The sequence below is a fragment of the Miniopterus natalensis genome, chromosome 9, assembly GCF_054644295.1.
Source record: "Miniopterus natalensis isolate mMinNat1 chromosome 9, mMinNat1.hap1, whole genome shotgun sequence".
In the NCBI taxonomy this organism is placed as follows: domain Eukaryota; kingdom Metazoa; phylum Chordata; class Mammalia; order Chiroptera; family Miniopteridae; genus Miniopterus; species Miniopterus natalensis.
In genome coordinates, this window is record NC_142089.1 from 448,234 (window position 1) to 466,401 (window position 18,168).

The following is an 18,168-nucleotide window of genomic DNA, read 5'->3' on the forward strand; positions in this document are numbered from 1 at the left end:
CCGCTGTAGGTCCCATAGCAACAGCACACGCCGTTGCTAAGCGGAACTGACGTATCCCACGTCGCACGTGCTTCCCGGGCTGTCAATTCTGTCCCTCACGGGACCCCGTAACCAGGCCCCCTTGCCCTGCCCTCAGGCAGCCCGCCCCCAGAGCGAGCTCGGGCAATCGCGGCGCCGCCTCTGATGACGTCATGGTCACAGTGGCCAATCCGAGGGCCGCGCGGGCAGGGGCCCCTCACGCGCTTCCGCCGCCAGGGAGGAAAAGGCGTGTCTCGCGCTTGCGCAGTGGCGCTGACCGCAGGTTCGCGGCGCGTGGAGGCTGCTCCTAGGCGCGCGCGCCCGCTCGGCTTGGGGTGCAGGCGGCGGCGGCTGCACGCGGCGCTCGCGCGCTATGTCCTGGCTCTTCGGCATCAAGGGCACCAAGGGCGAAGGCGAGGGGCCCCCGCTGTCCCTGCCGCCCGTGCCGCCGGGGCCCGAGGGCGGCGGGGACCGCGGCTCGGGAGACCGGCCGGCGCCCAAGGACAAATGGAGCAACTTCGACCCGACGGGCCTGGAGCGCGCGGCCAAGGCGGCGCGCGAGCTGGAGCACTCGCGTGAGTGCGGCGGCGTGGGCGTGGGCGAGGGCGAGGGCGGGCGGGCCGGGCGGGGGCTCCTCCACCGCGGGCCGGTCCACCGAGCCCCGGGCGGGCCGGCGCTGGGGGCCTTTAGCCCCTTAGTCGCCTGGGCAGTAGAGTGGCCAGTGGCTGCCCACAGCCCTTCCCTGTCAGGCCAGGAGCCTGGCCTCCAGGACTGAATCTGCCCAAGCCACCTCGCGTGCAGGGCGGATCGGGACCCTGTCACCCTGGCACCTGCTCAGCTGCCACGTGCCCTCCAGGTGAGGACACCGGCGCACAGAAGACTTCCAGGGGTCACAGGGAGCAGGCGCCGGGCTGGGCCCGGGTGTTCAGGCCCTGCGGTGTGCGGGAGCTCCTTTCCCCTCCTGCTGCCTCCACGTGGGACGGCCAAGGCGTGGCCAGAGCGGGGTCCTTTGGGGGTGGTTGCTAAGCAGTTTCCCACTCGATCGGGGAAGCATGCTTGAGGGTCATTGGTTTTAAGGAGACTATAGCAGATTATTGGGGTCCGTTAGCTCTCAGGTAGGCCGGGCCCCCCTGATGACCTTCCTGACCCCGGGCCCTCAAGGCATCCGCAGCGACTGGAGCTTCACTAAGCCACATCTTTCCCCCGCCTTCCTTTCTCCTATGCCTTGAACCGTCTGTCTCAAGATGTAGTGTAAGTGTTTAAGAGCCTGGAATGTAGAACACGCTGAATAAACATTGATTGAAAGAATACAACGGCTTTCAAACTTTTGTTTAAGCAGAGGTGCCCTTTTTTCCAAGGAGACCCTTACAGAGAAGCCTTGTAAGCAGGTCTAAGCAGAACCTTCCCTGGCACTTTGTGGCCAAGTCCCGCCCTTCCCCAGAGGGGCTACTGGAACATCCCAGGCCAAAGTCTCTGGGCCAGCCTGGCTCTCCGATTCTAGAGGGACATTCCAAACATGTAGACGTTTGGGCCCAGGCCCAGGGCAGCCTGATATGCCTACCAGGGACACGCCCACCCCAGACTAGGTGTATTGTTTTCTAGGTTATTTTATTTTTTTTAAATGCTTTATGTTTGTGTTCACCCTCATTTTTTTAAAGTATATTTTTATTGATTTCAGAGAGGAAGGGAGAGGGAGAGAGAGAGATCAGCTACCTCCTGCACGCCCCCTACTGGGGATCCAGCCCACAACCCAGGCATGTGCTCTGACCAGGAATTGAACTGTGACCTCCAGGTTCATGGGTTGACCTCAACCACTGAACCACGCCGGCCAGGCTTCTGGGTAGTTTTAATCAGGTTGGGTGGAGAAACAATGGCTGGCATCCCAGCACCTTGGATGACGACAGACTTCTGACACGTGACCTGATTTCTTGTTAAAGGCTTAGTTGGGGGCACACCTTTCTGCCTCAGCTCCTGGGGGGTTTCACCCATTTACCGCATCCAGGATGTCAAAGTTTTCCCATTTTTATTTTATTTTAACCCTCACTTGACAATATTTTTTCTATTGCTTTTCAGAGAGAGTGGAAGGGGGTAGAGAGAGAGAGAAACATCAGTGTGTTTCACATTGATTGGTTGCCTCCAGCACGTGCCCTGACTGGGGCCCGGGATCGATCCTACAACTGAGGTATATGCCCTTGGTGGGAATCAAACCCCCGACCCTTCAGTCTGCGGGCTGACATTCTAACCACTGAGCCAAACTGGCTAGGACAAAGTTTTCTTGCTTTTAAAAGCTGAACCCTGACTGCTGTCTCCCTCACTCCACACAGTTATAGAGGCCATGCACGTAGCCCTGGATGTGTGAGGGGGCAGCTGCGGGGCCTCTCTCCTGCCTGCTCGTGCCTCTGAGTTGCTCCCGCATCTCCTGTCCCAGAACATTTTCTACCTGGTTCCCCAGGGCCTGTCTGCTCTCCCACCACCGAGCCCTCACTTCCCCACCACACAGTGTGTCCTGTAGAGTCCTCAGGAGCAACCACCTGAAGTTATGTTCCCCCCATCAGTCTCCACATCCAGTGACTGTCCCAGATGTGGGATCTACCTCATTGTTGTTCCTGCCTTGCTTTCTGGTCTCACCGATGCTCAGTAGGAGAGAATTCACCCTGGTGGCCCGCCCCTTCCTGTCCCTAAGGCCTTCTTCCCGGGATACCTCATGCCCCTGTGTCTCAGATCCCCTCTGCAGTCTGGTCCTCCCCAGACACCTGGTTCTCAGGCAGCAGTGGCTGCAGTGCTTAGCCTCAGCCTGCTTTCTCTAAGCCAACTGGAGCTGTCCTCAGCTGCTCCTCGCAGCAGGACCGGCTTCTCTGCCCTTTAGGCCCCTGGTGCACCCCTGTATCCCAGGTCTTTTGCCCTTGGAGGCCAAAGCAGCACATTAGGCCTTGAGCTGCCTATAGTAGCCACTACTTGATGCTTTGGAGTTTGTGTCTCATGTCTCATAGCCTGTGATCAGCGGGGCAACTGGGCGCCAGGCCTGTGCTGAGCTGTTAACCTGCTTTCTCATTTCACTGGAAGAGCCCAGTGGGTGGGGGTGGGGAGAACTCTACTGCACCATTGTCAGGTGAGGTGCTCAGAGGTTAACCTGGCTTGCCAAAGATCACATGAGCAAACCAGGTGGCTGGGATTTGGTCCCAGCATGGCGGCCCTGTGACATCCACGTTCTGTCTTGTGCTGTCTGCTCCCTCTCGGTCAAAGTCAGTTGTTAAAGGGGCTCCTGCAATCAGTTCAGCTCTCAGCTTTGTGGTTTCCCATGCTCACCAGTGCAGTGGGCTGGGACCCTGGTGCCCTCCTGCTGCCTCTCAGAGGGGCCCTGATATAATCTGAGCCTCCTATCACCAGAGACCCAGGGGAGGCCTGGTCGTGGGACTCCAGGAGGTCCTTCCCCAGCTTTGACACTTCATGCCAAACCGCACGCCCCAGCCCAGGCAAACACCAAGGCTTCCTGATGCAGGGGTGGGGAACCTCTTTTCTGCCAAGGTTCCATTTGGATATTTATAGCATCATTCTTGGGCCATACAGAATTGTCAACTTAAAAATTAGCCTGCTCTATTTGGTCAAACAGTTCATTGAATTTGTTGAATTTCAAGTCCTGCCTGTTGTTGCCTTGGCAGGGCCAGACCAACATGGCCCACGGGCTGGACGCTCCTCACCTCTGGTCTAATGTGTGGGGTGTGCTCACAGTGGAAGTTGAAGTCTAAAAAAACCCCAAAAATGTAAACAGATGTTATGCTTTAGTTAACGGCATGCTTGCTCGAGATGGTCATGGGTACCAGGGTTTTCATTTTACTTTGAAGACAGTCGAAAATCCTTGTATAGCTTGAGTCATCCGCCACGTATGGCGGCTCCCCAACCCTCAGATCAAAAGTACTGTCTTCAACCCCCAGTTAGTTGAATCTGCGGAGGCAAAACCCCGGGATACTGAGGACCAACTTACCGAGAAAATCCGTGTGGGAGTGGGCCCTCGAAGCTCAAACCCATGGCGTCAAGGGCCAGCTGCGTTCTGCTCGGGAGAACTGGGTCACAGCAGGAGTGCTTGAGAGCCCTGGTCATTCTCAGTGATGGGAGCAGAAGTTGGTCTCTTTTCCAGAAAACGCAGATATAGACAGATGTGAATTCCACCTAACGAAGGGAACACACGTAGAAGGTATCATAGTACATGTGTTTAAAACACATGCTCTGTGAAGAGCCGCCTCCCGGCGCACGTGGCTTGTCTCTGATTTAATTCTCACGTACATCTCATTAACGTTCTTGCCTGCGTGTGCTCCGTAGCAGGTCAGTAACGTGTCAGAGGCCTAAGAGAAAAGTATGGACTGTGAGAAGCAAAGGACGTTGGCCACAGGCTTGCTTTTTTGTTAATTGGGAAAGGACTGCCATGTTGACCTCAGTGGGCGAGGGTCAGCCTATGTGATGGAGCCCTCCAGAATGTGATGGCCCTCTCATGGGGTGGAGAGTCTTTCTCTTGGGGAGAAACATAGGTGACAGTCACTGGGCAAGGTCTGACCAGGATGAGGCTGGGCACCTGTGTTCTGAGGTTGGGGCAAGCTGTGGTCTCCCTGACAGCCCTTCGGCTGCAGGAACGCTCGTCTTAAGGCCTGTCTCCCGCACTCCTCCACAGGACACGCCAAGGAGGCACTGAGCCTGGCACAGATGCAGGAGCAGACGCTGCAGCTGGAGCAGCAGTCCAAGCTCAAGGTGAGTGGTAGGCGTGGTGCTGCAGGGTGGGCCCCTGGCTGAGGAGAGAGGAGGTGCACGTGAGTGGCGTGTGCCTCCTTCCCGTGGTGGTGAGGGAAACGGAGAGGTGGCCACAAGGTGAGTTCCTGCAGCAGAACCCATGCCCAGACACTGCCCAGACCTGTCCACCCCGCCACCCAGCACACAAGGGAGTGGGAGAGGGCTGTTGGGCAGTGTGAGCCCGAGCTGGATGTCCCATGTGGGGACCTCACAGGCCTGGTCCTCAGCAGTGTATATCCACAGGAGTATGAAGCTGCTGTGGAGCAGATGAAGAGCGAGCAGATCCGCGTGCAGGCTGAGGAGCGGAGGAAGACTCTAAGCGAGGAAACGCGGCAGCACCAGGCTGTAAGGGCCGCAGGGCCACTCAGGCGCTCAGAGGCCCGGGTGACCAGGAGGGGACTGTGGGCGTGCGCCATGGTCCCACATGCAGTCAGGGTCTCCTGTTGGCCCATGCAGACCCAGGGTGGCCTTGCACACACAACTGTGTCCCACAGATTCCTCAGTGCTGAGTGTGGCAGGAGCCGTGTGTCCGCCCATGTGTGCTCACAACGCAGGTGGGGCTGGGTGGCGTCTCTGAGGCCCCAAGCGCCTGGTCGAGACTGGGTCCACATGTTGATTTTGGGTCAGCCACCAGCTTCTCCAGCTGAGCTGTGTTCACGCTGCTCTCTCCCTCCCTAGAGGGCCCAGTACCAGGACAAGCTGGCCCGGCAGCGCTATGACGACCAGCTGAAGCAGCAAGTGAGTCAGTGCACCTGCACTCGGGGAGCCTCGTACTGCGGGTAGTAGGCCCGAAGCCAGGGCTGTGGACACCTGGGTTGCTCTGGGTCCTGGGGAGCTTTAGTTGAACACCTACACATACACACGGATGCACGCACACGGGAGAAACGTGCCACTGGGTTTCTGCCACGCCATGCTGTGTGGCCTCCACGGCAGAGGCAGGCTCCAGCTACTCTTAGGGTTCAGCCAGGTGGCACATGACTGGGAACCTGGCTCCTGTGACAGGTTCATGGGGGGGCTTCAAATGTTTGTGTCTGCTGTGGGCATTACAGCTTTTACATTTAATGATCAGGCAAAAACCAGAATGTTTTATGGACAACCGTGACCCCATGGCTGAACTGTGCTAGGGGTGGGGTCTCCTGACCCTGGCCCCTCAGGCTGTGGGCTGTGTGGGCCCTGGGTCCCCGTCCCTGAGAAGGTCTGAGCCCCTGGAGTGGCAGATTTGGACTGTTCCCTGATTTTGAAAGCTTTCCCTTTCTCTCGTGCCTGCTTCTCAGCAACTTCTCAATGAGGAGAACTTACGGAAGCAGGAGGAGTCTGTGCAGAAGCAGGAAGCCATGAGGCGAGGTAGAGTGGTCAGCTTGCCCGGGGCATGGAGGCCGTGTCCTCAGAGCTGGCCTGGGAGGCTGTGGCTCGAGAAAGGCTCGTGGGCGAGCGGGTGGGTAGGCGCTGTTCTAGGCACTTTGAGCCCCAGCCAGGCTTCCTGAGACCCGCAGTGGGGGCTCTGCCTTCTGAGCTGGGGCTTCAGAGCAGAAACCGGCGGGCTGGGCATTCTGGGGCTCACTCTTCTTCTGCCCCAGGCACCCCAGGGTCTCACGTGAGTTAGTGTCCTGTGAGAAGGGTGCCTGGGCCTCGGGGGTCTGATTTCAGGGCTCCTCTGTTGAGGACCAGCCCACTGGAGGGCCAGGCCTCAGGGTGGTCCACAGTGAGCAGAGAGGGGGTGAGCCTGGGACATCGTGCCCAGGGCTGAGAGCCGCGCTCTCCACTTTTCCACGGCAGCCACGGTGGAGCGGGAGATGGAGCTGCGGCACAAGAACGAGATGCTGCGGGTGGAGGCTGAGGCGCGTGCCCGGGCCAAGGCCGAGCGTGAGAACGCGGACATCATCCGGGAGCAGATCCGCCTGCAGGCTGCTGAGCGCCGCCAGACCATCCTGGAGTCCATCAGGTGAGGCTGCACCCTAGGGTGCTCGGGGCCCAGGATCGGCACGCTGACAGGGATGCTGCCGTCGGGGCCCTTGCCCTCTCACTAGCCACGTGCACAGGCCTGGTTCCCTCCTGGTCACGCCAGTGCTTCCCCTGCAGGACGGCTGGCACCCTGTTTGGTGAAGGATTCCATGGCTTTGTGACAGACTGGGACAAAGTGACAGCCACGGTAAGCACCACTGCCACCGTGGGGCTTGTGGGGGCCTTCGCCGGCCTCGTGCCCGAACCACGAGGTGGTGGCTGCTGGTTCTGCTGCTGCCCCCACGCACCCTGGACCTGATGGAGCCTCTGGGTTTGGGCACTTGGCACAATTCAGTGTCAATGTCATCAGCGTTGAGCGTTGGTTTCCAACCTTCTGGCTACAAGAGCGACACGGGAAGGGGGTGCTAGAGTTTCGTTTTCCATCACCCTTTGGGAAAGTGTAACCCAGCTGAGACCGGGGGTCAAGGGTCGTGCTGCGGAGCACCCTTCAAACTGAGCTTCCGTGGGGGTTCCCACAGTCCAGCAGCAGGAAGTGGAGGTTGGCCCAGGGAGGCCACCCTCTGAAAGCCCTCGGTCTGTGCCCTGTGCTGTGGAGCAGGGGCGTCAGCTGGAGTAGCTTCTGAAACCCTCTAGTTGACTGGTGCTTCCTGTGCAGGCTCCAGGCTAAGGCCCTGATGCCCTGACTGGCCTGACGTGGGCTCGGCGGGCTCAGACACACATGCGTGGATCCCCCAGCAGGGCGGCCAGATGGTGAGGCGGAGCCGGGTGTCCCAAAGCACCTGCATTCCTGGAGCCCTTCCACGCTGTCCTGCTCTGGACATAGCTCCAGCCTCACGCTGGGGATGGAGTGGGGGTTGGGGGGGAGGTCAGGCTGCACTTCAAGGGAAGCGGGGACTGGACTGTCCTGGGAGGAGAGTTGGACCTCCTGCTGAGGGACCTTGCAGCTGGTCAGACTAGTGGTTCTTAAAGTAGCCCCTGGCGTTATCCACCTTGGGCCAGTGATGTGGATGAACACAGGCTCCTGTCACATTCTGCTCATGCTGTGTTGTAATGTCATGTCCACCCTTGCTCTCAGCGTGGGGGCCCTGCTGAAACGGGTCCATGAGCTGAGTGTTTTTTTCCTTCCAAGCTGGTTGGACATCGGAGGGAGGGATGGTCATGGAGGAAGGATGACATGTGAGGTCAATGGAACCTGAGCCCCTCTTCTCTCTGTCCCAGCTCTCTGTCTGAGAGCCTTGTTAATGTGGCCTAAGAGCTGTCATCCCCCTGCAGTGGCCCAGCTGTTTATTTGTAGGGACTAGTTTTAGTTCCATTTTCAGATGTTGGCATAGGTTCTGGGAGCCTCTCACTGCAGCTCCCGGTCACGTGCCTGGTGACAGCTCCCACCCTGGTGTCGGTTTTGTCCCCAGCAGCCTGTTGGAGCTCCTGTGGACTGGGGGCTTCCCTAGTTCTGCTGGAACATCCTCTGGTAGCTTTCTGAGAAAGGGAGTTTGGGATGAGCTTTTTGGTACTTTGTCTTGTACAGTGCTGTGAAATTGAGCACCGCTGGGAGTGGGATTTGGAGACTGTCCCGTGTGGCCCCTGTTGGCACTTGGCAAAGGATGGGAGGGCTGGGTATCGATGGTGCGAGCCATTTGCCTCCTTGCTGCCTTGCTGCAGGTGGCCGGGCTGACACTGCTGGCTGTTGGGATCTATTCTGCCAAAAATGCCACATTGGTGGCTGGGCGGTACATCGAGGCCCGGCTGGGGAAGCCGTCCCTGGTGAGGGAGACCTCTCGTATCTCGGTGCTGGAGGCGCTGCGGCATCCCCTGCAGGTAACGGGGCCTGGCCCTGGGGGAGACCCAGTGCTCACTGGAGCTGTGTCCCGCCCACTCCTGGAGTGAGCCAAACACCATGTCCTCCTTCCCTCCTTTTTTACCCAAACACTATCCTCTCCCTCCTGCATGTTGGCTTTGTCCTTCTTGATGCAGTCCCTGGGGGTTTGTCCCTGTTAGCACTGGGGGAGCCTCATCCGAGTCTGCAGGGTCCCCTCTGGGGTGTTATAAACTGCTGGGGCTCCATGTGCCCTTTTCCTGTAAGAGAAGTTGCTGGAAGTAATGGTGTTGGCTCCCTCCCACCCTCACCCCCAACCCCTACCTGGAAATGTGCTTCCTGCCCACTGTTGATCCTGAGACGGGTCCTGCCATGGGCTGTGATCTCCGTGCTGACTGCGGTGTGGGTGACAGAAGAAACAGTCAGTAGTGAACCTGTGTGTCGCCCATTCCGGCAACAGACGGCCTGGTCTGGCTGCCTTCTAAAGTGGCTGGTCGCATCACGGGGCGTGGGACCAGGGGCAGTTCTGTTCCTCGTGGCAGGCGGGCTGTAGCACTTGGTGGCTGCACCGTGGGCTGCGCCAATGACCCTGACCACCCATCCCCCGCAGGTCAGCAGGCGGCTCTTCAGTAAGCCTCAGGACGCCCTGGAGGGCGTGGTCCTCAGTGTAAGTGGCGCTGGGGCTGGGCAGAGGCGGGTGTGGGCGGGGACTGCCCTGCGGGCCCAGCCCGGGGAAGGCGGCCCTGTGGGCCCAGCCCGGGGAAGGCGGCCCCGTGCGCCCAGCCCGGGGAAGGCGGCCCTAAGAGCAGCCCGGGGAAGGCGGCCCCGTGGGCCCAGCCGGGGGAAGGCGGCCCCGTGGGCCCAGCCGGGGGAAGGCGGCCCGTGCCCGGGCCCAGGCATCAGGAGGGCAGACTGGGCAGCCGAGCGCCCCTCACACGGCCGCCTGCCCCGCAGCCCAGCCTGGAGGCGCGGGTGCGCGATATCGCCATCGCGACCAGGAACACCAGGAAGAACCACAGCCTGTACCGGAACGTCCTCATGTACGGGCCGCCCGGGACCGGGAAGACGCTGTTCGCCAAGGTGAGCGGGGGCCACCCCTACCGCCCGGGGGGGGGGGCTCGCCTGCTTTAGAGGGAGGGAGACACCGCGACGCCCCGGGGCCCCGCCCTGCTCCTGCCGCCCCACCCTCCCTGGCCCCGCCCCACCCTCCCTGGCCCCGCCCCACCCTCCCTGGCCCCGCCCCACCCTCCCTGGCCCCCTCCAGGCCCCGCCCACCTGCATGCACTGTCCCTGGCCCCGCCCCTCCAGGCCCCGCCCACCTACTTGCACTGCCCCAGGCCCCGCCCATCCCCGCCCACCCTCCAGGCCCCGCCCACCGCCTTCTGCCCGCCCCCAGAAACTGGCGCTGCACTCGGGCATGGACTACGCCATCATGACGGGCGGGGACGTGGCGCCCATGGGGCGGGACGGCGTGACCGCGGTGCACAAGGTGTTCGACTGGGCGAGCACCAGCCGGCGAGGGTGAGCGCCTCCCACGGGGTCCCTGGTGCCGGTGGGCCGCCGCCAGGAGGGGGCGGGGCCTCTCCCGCAGCCTGTCCTCGTGGTCCCAGGGGTCCCGGCGCCCCGGGGTGGGGCGGGGCGGGGCGGGGTGGGAAACGCACCGGTGCGATCCCTGTGCCCCGCAGCAGCCTGGGGGGGTCCAGCTCAGCGCCAGGTTGGGGCGGTCTCCGGGTGCCCGCTGCGCTCACCCGGCGTTGGCACTTGGCACCCCGTCCCAGGTCGGGGTCTGGGGTCCCAAAGCCAGCGAGGGCCCGCGTGGTGGGGCTGCCGAGCACCGGCCGCCCCGGGGGAGCGGGGCGGGACGGCCCCCGCGGCACTCACGCCGCCCCTCGGTTCGCAGCCTGCTGCTGTTCGTGGACGAGGCGGACGCCTTCCTCCGGAAGCGAGCCACGGTGAGCACCCTGGACGCGTCCGTCCAGCCGTGGGCCTGGGCCGGCGGTGTGTCCAGTGGCTAGGCCAGCCCGGGTGTCCAGGCTACCTCTGGGCCTTCTGGGAGGGTCGGGACTGGGTCCTGGCCCGGCCTGCTCCTCGGCTGTGGTCTTTTCTAAATTTTGTTAGAAAAACAGAAGCTGTCTCTGTGGCGTTTTCTGGAATCTTCTTGAAGTCAGTTTTAGACTCCCAGGCGCCATCCTGCCTCCTGGGAGGAGTGGACACACCGCCTTTCCCGGGGCTGCTCAGGCCGGCAGGTGCCTGACCGGGAACGTCTCTCTGCAGGAGAAGATCAGCGAGGACCTCAGGGCCACCCTGAACGCCTTCCTGCACCGGACCGGCCAGCACAGCAGCAAGTGAGGGCCGCCCGCTGGCAGCACAGCGCTCTCCTCTGTCAGCCCAGTGGGTCCGCACGGCAGCCTCCCACGGGGGAAACGGGTCACTGCCTTGGCTCACCCTGCTGCTGCGGACAGGGCTGGGAACAGGGCAGCATCACTGACCCAGTGCCCACAGTGCCCAGGCATGTCCCAGATCTGGGACATCCAGTGTCCCTCGTTGTGTGGCGTGTTTAGGAACCACTGAGGATTCTGCTGCCCCCTAGAGAGGCTGTCAGGGCCGTGGCGCCACAGTGGGTTGGCACCTCCTCAGTCCCCCCCCCACTGGTCACCAAGGAGGCACCCTGCCTTGCTGGTGGGCATGTTACCCTCAGGTGCTATGGCTGAGACTCCCGAGAGGTGTTGTCTGTTCCTGCTGAGTTGGCCCGTCTGCTCAGCTGAAGCCCAGGCCCTGAAACCTGGCTTCCTGGTTGGGGGGCAGAGGTCTGTCTCAGACCCTGGGGTCCCTGTCCCTCCTGCTTATTCAGCTACCCCATCATGGGGTGGGGTGGCATCAGCCAGAGGAGCAAGAAATGGGGCAAGAACGGACCTGCTGGAGGGAGGGTGGACAGCAGAGGCCAAAGCTGGGTCTTAAAAAGCTGCCCAGTGGGATCTGCTACAAACCCTGTAGGCTTGAGGCCCGCACCCCAGCAGCAAACACGTGGCTCTGGAACCCTCAGCTCCCGCTCTCTGTCGGCCACAGGTTCATGCTGGTCCTGGCCAGTAACCAGCCTGAGCAGTTTGACTGGGCCATCAATGACCGCATAGACGAGATGGTCAGCTTCGACTTGCCACAGCTGGAGGAGCGGGAGCGCCTGGTGAGAATGTATTTTGACAAGTATGTTCTTAAACCAGCCACAGAAGGAAAGCAGTAAGTGTCCTGGGCAGCCCGCCTCTGCTCCCTGCCCTGTCACACGGGTCCTCCCAGCGACACCTCCCAGGGTGCCTTGGCCCCCAGCTCCTGGCTTACACACTGTACCCTCGTCCTAACCGTGTGGCTCCATGATGGGCTCAGGGTGGGGTCGTGTGGCTTCATCCCTGGAGGTCTTGCCACCCCGTCCACCTGCCCAGTCCTGTCTACCTGCACCTCCCTGACCACCTGGCACCCCCTATCCACCTGCCACCCCCATCCACCTGCCTTTGTCCACCTGCTCAGCCCCCGTGTCCCTGTTCAGCTCTGTGCCGGGTCTTTGACTTGACAGTCCCTCCTTCTGTTACACAAAGTGCCTTTAGGAAAGAGATCCCGGGTCGCAGTCAGGCCTGGGTAGTTAGGGGCCGTGGTGGCCAGTTGTAGACAGCCAGGGATCTTCATAGACCACCATCCCCTGCCAACCCCGACGCGCAGGAGCCTGGGGCCCGTGCCAGCATGCAGCAAGGCCCCCTTCTGCAAAGCCCTCCACGCTGTCCAGGCCCCGCTGCCACCCTCCACTTTGTCTGGGGTGCTCCAGATATGCGGAGCCTGGGCTATTTTCACCACCCCCGGGGACGGTCTCAGCAGCACTGACCTGAATCCGCCTGTGCTGGCGGCAGTGAGAGTGGCTCTTGTTCCAGGCGACTCTGCCCGCCTGCCGCCTGCACTGCCCATCCCCTCCAGCCCCCTCGGGGCCGCCTCCTCCCTTTGCCCTGGCTGTCCCCCCACTTCCCACTGTCCCATGCGGGCCAGACTGCTGCCCAGACACTGCAGCGTGAGTCTCTGAGGCTTTGTTCACGAGTGCCCGCGTGGCTTCTCCTGGGCCTTCCGCCAGGCCCACCTGGGGAGGGCTCGGCATGGACGTGAAGGGCCAGTGTGAACTTCGCTCCGATTCCAAGCTCCGGGCTCCCTGCCTTTGTTTCCCCGCTTGCTCCGCTGGTTCAACAGCTTGTCTCTGGCGCGGTTTTAGATGCTCTGCAGTCGGTGCTGTGCAGGGTCTGGCGTGAGAAGGACATGGTCCCTGATCCAGGGCGGGCAGTGGGGCCCCTGGTTCTTGCATGTTCTCACCCCTCCCAGGCCCCAGCAGGGACGGAAGTACCCACCAGGGTAGGAAGGGCGGACGAGCCATGCCTAGGGGTTCCTTGCACAGGCTCCTGCCCCCCTCAGTCGTCCGCCCTCCCTTTGTGGGAGTTGAGGGGCCCTCACAGGCCTCTGGTCTTGCTGAGCCCAGGGGCCCCAGCCTCACTCAGAACTGCCCCCCACCAGGCGCTTGAAGCTGGCCCAGTTTGACTACGGGAAGAAATGCTCGGAGATTGCGCGCCTCACAGAGGGCATGTCGGGCCGGGAGATCTCCCAGCTTGCTGTGGCGTGGCAGGTGAGCTGGGCCATGGGCCCGTGGGCACACACGGGACACTGCGGAGACCCTGAGTCCCGTGAAGGCGGGTGCTGCCTCTGTCCCCGCTGCTTCTGAGGAAGGATTTTCTGCACAGATGAGATGGCTGCCCTATGTCCCTGTCCCCGCCACCACCTGCTTGGGCCACCACAGGCGGTGGGGGTGGGCGGCGGGGCTGCCAATGGCTTTCACATTGTGGGCCCCTCGTTGTCATCATCTGAATCAGAGGGGCTCTCTGAAATCAGACGGGGTCCTTTAGAAATGAGCCTTGTGTCCTGTGGGCATCAGGGTCTCTGGGCTTAGTGTTGCGGGAACCGTTGGACACCCCCAGCTGACACCCAGGCAGTCGGCACAGCAGCTCTACAACCAGGTCGGGGCCAGGGGGACACAGCCAGGAGCTGTCTGGGTTCGTCAGGGTGGATGCGCGAGGAGCCAGGCGGTTACTCTCACCTGGCAAGGTGTCAGCAGTGCCGATCCTGTGTCGAGGATCCTCTGCTCCTGCAGGAACTCTGTTCTGGCGTTTAGGACGGGCTCACTGTGATCTCGCAAGCAGACTTGACTTCATCCCCATGCTGTGGCTCAGGGCACATAGGCCGGGGGGCTCCTGTCACTCCCAGACAATCTGTTTTCCTCTGAGAAGTCCTAGCAGCCCCTCCACGGGTGCCCCATCCTGGAGGCATTTGTTCCTTGGCTGCCCAGCAGGAAAGTCTGGTCGGGTGGAGGGTGCTGAGTGGCTGGTGTCTGCAGCCTCCACAGCACAGGCTCTGGTATCATGGGTCGTGCCCTGGCTATGTCGGCATTTGCACCAAGACCCACACACCTCCCTGAGAGGCCCAAGTGCCTGGCAGGTGAGAGCTGGGGATGGTCAGACCCCACACGAGCGTGGGAGGCAGCGAGTGGACTCCCGGAGCCCGACGGGCTCTTTCTGGGGTTCTGGTCCTCCCACCAGGGTGTATCTGGTCGCTGACTGGTCAGCTCAGCCCAAGACTTATTAGTCCTGCCCTTTATGGGAGAGGAGGAAACGCTGCGTGCGACCCACAGTCTGGGAAGGAACGAGGCCGACCTCCCTCTGCCCAGCTTCGGGTGCACAGAGCTGGGTGGCTGTGGTTGCTCCCGTCCGCCCTGCCCCCTCCAGGCTGGAAGCCCGGGGCACCCACGCTTGTTCTCTGAAGCCCACCTTTGTGGTGTCCCACGGACCCCACTGCAGTGGTCTTGTCAATGCAAGTTTATATCTCTTACCAGCTGGAATCACTCCTGTGTGCACAGCTCAGGGACATTAAGCACATGCATGCAGCAGTCACCACCGTCATCTCCAGAACTTCCCGTCTTCCCCAACTAGAACTCCGTCCCCTTTAAACACTCACTGCCATCCCCCCCTCCGGCCCCTGCACCGCCATCCACTCTCTGTCTCTGTGGATCTGACTCCTCCAGGGACCTCCTGTGAGTGGAATTCATAGCATTTGTCCTGAGTCTGGCTCCTTTCACTCAGCATGACGTCCTCCAGGTCCATCCATGTACCAGGTTTCAGAGCTTCGTTGTCCCTTTTAAATTTTAATTTTTTTATAATTCTTACCCGAGGACATGCTTAGAGGGAAGGGGGTGGGGAAGAGAGACATCAATCAGTTGCCTTCTGTACCCTCCCTGACGGGGGCTCAAACCCGTCACCCAGGCAGGTGCTCTGACAGGAAATGGAACTGGCAGCCGTCTGCTGCTCAGGATGACACTCAACCAACCGAGCACGCGGCCGGGCGTCGTTCCTTGAAGGCTGGGTGACATTCCTGCGTGTGAGAGAGACGTGGTGTTTATCCGTCTGTCCGTCGGTGGGACCCTCAGGTGCTTTTTACCTCTTAGTGGGTGTCAGTCGTGCTGCTGTGAACATGGGTGTGCAGACACCTCTTTGAGAGCCTGCTCTTGATTTCTTTGGGGACACACCCAGAAGTGGGGTTGCTGGAGCCCGTGGTCACTCCATGTGTGACTCTTTGGGGAACTGCCATAGTGTTTCCACAGCGGCTGCACCATTTTACATTCCCACCAGCAGCGCACAGGGGTCCAGTTTCTCATGTCCCGACACTGGTAATTTTCTGTTTGGACGGTAGCCATTCAGCAGGTGTGAAGCATTATCTCGGGGCCACTTGAATTGCGTTTCTGTGATATGACGTGTCGAGCAACTTCCCGGCTGCTTATTGGCCACCTGTATATCTTCTTGGAGACCTTTCGGTTCAAGTCCTTTGCCATTTTTGAACTGAGTTTGGTGTTTTGTTGTTGAGCTCAGGGTTCTTTGTATATTCTGGGCATTAACCCTGTGTCACATAAACAATCTGCAAATATTTTCTGTTCTGTGGGTGCCTTTTTTACTCTGTTGATACTATAGTGTCCTTTGAGGCACAGAAGTTTTTTTTATAAAGTCCAATTTATCCATTTACTCTTCTGTCACCTGCCTTTAGTGTCATAGCCAAGAAATCATTGCACAATCCAGTGTCTAGAAGCTTAGCTCCTGTTTCCTTCTGAGGTTTTACATTAAGTTCTCAGGTCCATTATGAGTTACCCTTGCGTGTGGTGTGAGGTGGGGGTCCAAGTTCACTCTTCTGCGTGTGGACGTCCAGCTCTCCCAGCCCCGTTTGTTAAAAACACTGTCCTCTCCCCATGAGCGGTCCTGGCGCCCTTGTTGGAAGTTGTGTGACCACAGGTGTGAGGGTTCACTGTGGGCTTCTGTTCTGTCCCATTGGTCTCTGTGTCTGTTGGTTCTGTCCCATTGGTCTCTGTCTGTCTCTATGCCAGCACCACCCTGATTCGATCTCTGCAGCTTTGTGGTGGGTTTTAAATAGGGAGGTGTGGGACCTCCAGCTTCCTGCTCTTTCTCAAGATTGCCTTGGCTGTCCAGGGTCCCTTGAGATTCCACATGAACTTTAGGATTTTTTTTTCTTTTCCTATATCTATTGCTTTGTGTAACTGACCCTGTAACAATATTAAGTTTTCTGATGCATGAACACAGGTATCTTTCTGTGTTTTGGTGTCTCGAGCGAGTCCACCTGGACTCGCTCTTCCCCACACCCCGCCCAGCGTACCCCGTTGCATTGTAGTTGTCACGTCTCCTCCTCAGGCTCCTCTGGGCTGCAACAGGTCCTCAGACGTCCCTGGTTTTTGAGGATCCTGGCAGTTTTGAGGATGCTGGTCAGGTGTTATGTAGAATGCCTCTCATTGGGCTTGTTTGATGTTTTCCTCATTATTAGACTGGGACTCTGGGTTTTGGGGAGGACACTCCAGAGGTGAGGTGCCTTTCTGGTCATGTGCTATCTGGGGGCACCTGATGTCCACATGACATCCCAGGACTGGCCTGGGTCACCTGGTCAGGTGGTGGCCTGTTTCTCCCTTTTCCTTTATTTGGAAGCAGATCACTAAGCCCAGTCCTCCCTCAATAGGGGTCCATTCCCCTTTGGGGGGACATGGCTGCCCAGATGCTCTGGGATTGTGGATGAAGCAGCTGCACTTTCTCTCTGCCCCTTCCTGCCAGGGAAGCCTCTGGCTGCTTCCAGACCCTGACTCATGTGGGCCCCTGGGCCGGAGTGCTCATCACAGGAGACTGCAGGCGCAGCCCCCTCTCTCTGCAGCCCAGGCCGGGCACAGAGCAAGGGGAGCAAAACACCTGGTCCTCTCAGATGATGGGAACTCACTCACAATGCCCCACGTGGGCCAAGGCCACTCAGACAGCTAGAGAGAGACAGCTGGACTGGCTCAGGCCCCTGCTCGATGGACACTGATTGCTGTCCACACAGCAGGCTTGGTCAGAGCAACAAGCCGGGTGGCAGGGAGTAGGTAGGGTCCTGGGTCTTCTGGGCACCCTGCCTTAGCCTCTTCTCTTTCCCTGCTAGGCCATGGCATATGCCTCCGAGGATGGGGTCCTCACCGAGGCCATGATGGACGCCCGGGTCCAGGATGCCATCCAGCAGCACCAGCAGAAGATGCAGTGGCTGAAGGCTGAGAAAGCCAGGCCTGAGGGCAGCCAGCCCTCACTTCCAAGTGCAGAGACTGTGTGAGCTGGGCCTCAACACCTGGGGTGCACTGGCTGGGTCACATCAAGAGGAAGTACCTAGGTGCCTGTGTCTCCAGGAGGCCACTGAGGGTGCTGCACAGCTGCTCACCTCTCCGGCATTTTTTATTATTTCTCTGGTCAGGGAAAAGGCAGCATTAAAGGCCTCTGCTTAGGACCAGTTGCGGCTGTGTGTCTTCGCGGTTGGGATCTGCCTCCTCCAAGCTGTGCTTTTGGCTGGAGAGGGTCAGGCTGGAGCCACCCCTAGGACACTCCTGGGAAATGTGTCTCCACCCAGGTCCAGAGCAGAAGGCATAGCCCTGATGCCCAAGGGCAGTGACGAAGCTGACCCCGCCCGATGGCTGGCTGTTGCAGCTGTGACCTGAAGTAGTTGGGAGCCTGACCTTGCCCAGTCCCTCCTGGACCCAGCGAGGGTTGAGCGGAGCAGACCTCATGGTGCCCTTCACATCTCTGACCTGTGTCCTTGGGTACATGGTGAGGGCTGCACCTGAGGCTGGAGCCCCCTGGCCTGCTGTCTAGGGTTGCCCGGTGCTGGGGAACTGCCCTGGCCCAGGCAGCCTTCCTCTGTTGGAGCTGGGTGTTTCTGTCCAGAACCTAATAAAAACTGTGACAGGTACCTCGGTGTCTCTCTCATGGCTGATGTGAGGGGCGGGGCTTGAAGGGGTCACGGAGTCAATGGTGAAAGAAGAGGCAGAGGCTGGAGCTTTCTGGAGAATTTACTGACCAGCAGGGGTGGGGGTCACAGTGAGGCTCCGACCAGGGATGCCCTGGGCAGGGTGGCCGCACTTGCCACAGCAGGGCTCAGGGGCCTTATTGCTTCTGGGCCAGGGCCTCCCCCAGACCCCTGCCCCCCACCCCCCCACTGCGGCCCGCGGACGCACA

General features: G+C 60.3%; 1 protein-coding gene across 1 annotated transcript; it reads left to right on the forward strand.

Moving 5' to 3' along the window:
• Positions 1-391: 391 nt before the first annotated feature.
• Positions 392-17,895, forward strand: LOC107540169 (ATPase family AAA domain containing 3A). The gene is made up of 16 exons (XM_087820055.1): positions 392-593; positions 4,682-4,758; positions 5,041-5,142; positions 5,476-5,535; positions 6,072-6,141; positions 6,574-6,739; positions 6,877-6,946; positions 8,419-8,574; positions 9,183-9,239; positions 9,527-9,652; positions 9,969-10,093; positions 10,473-10,524; positions 10,847-10,917; positions 11,639-11,806; positions 13,112-13,220; positions 17,108-17,895. The coding sequence occupies exons 1-16, from the start codon at positions 392-394 to the stop codon at positions 17,270-17,272; spliced, it is 1,776 nt and encodes a 591-aa protein (XP_087676181.1). The 3' UTR covers positions 17,273-17,895.
• Positions 17,896-18,168: the final 273 nt, after the last annotated feature.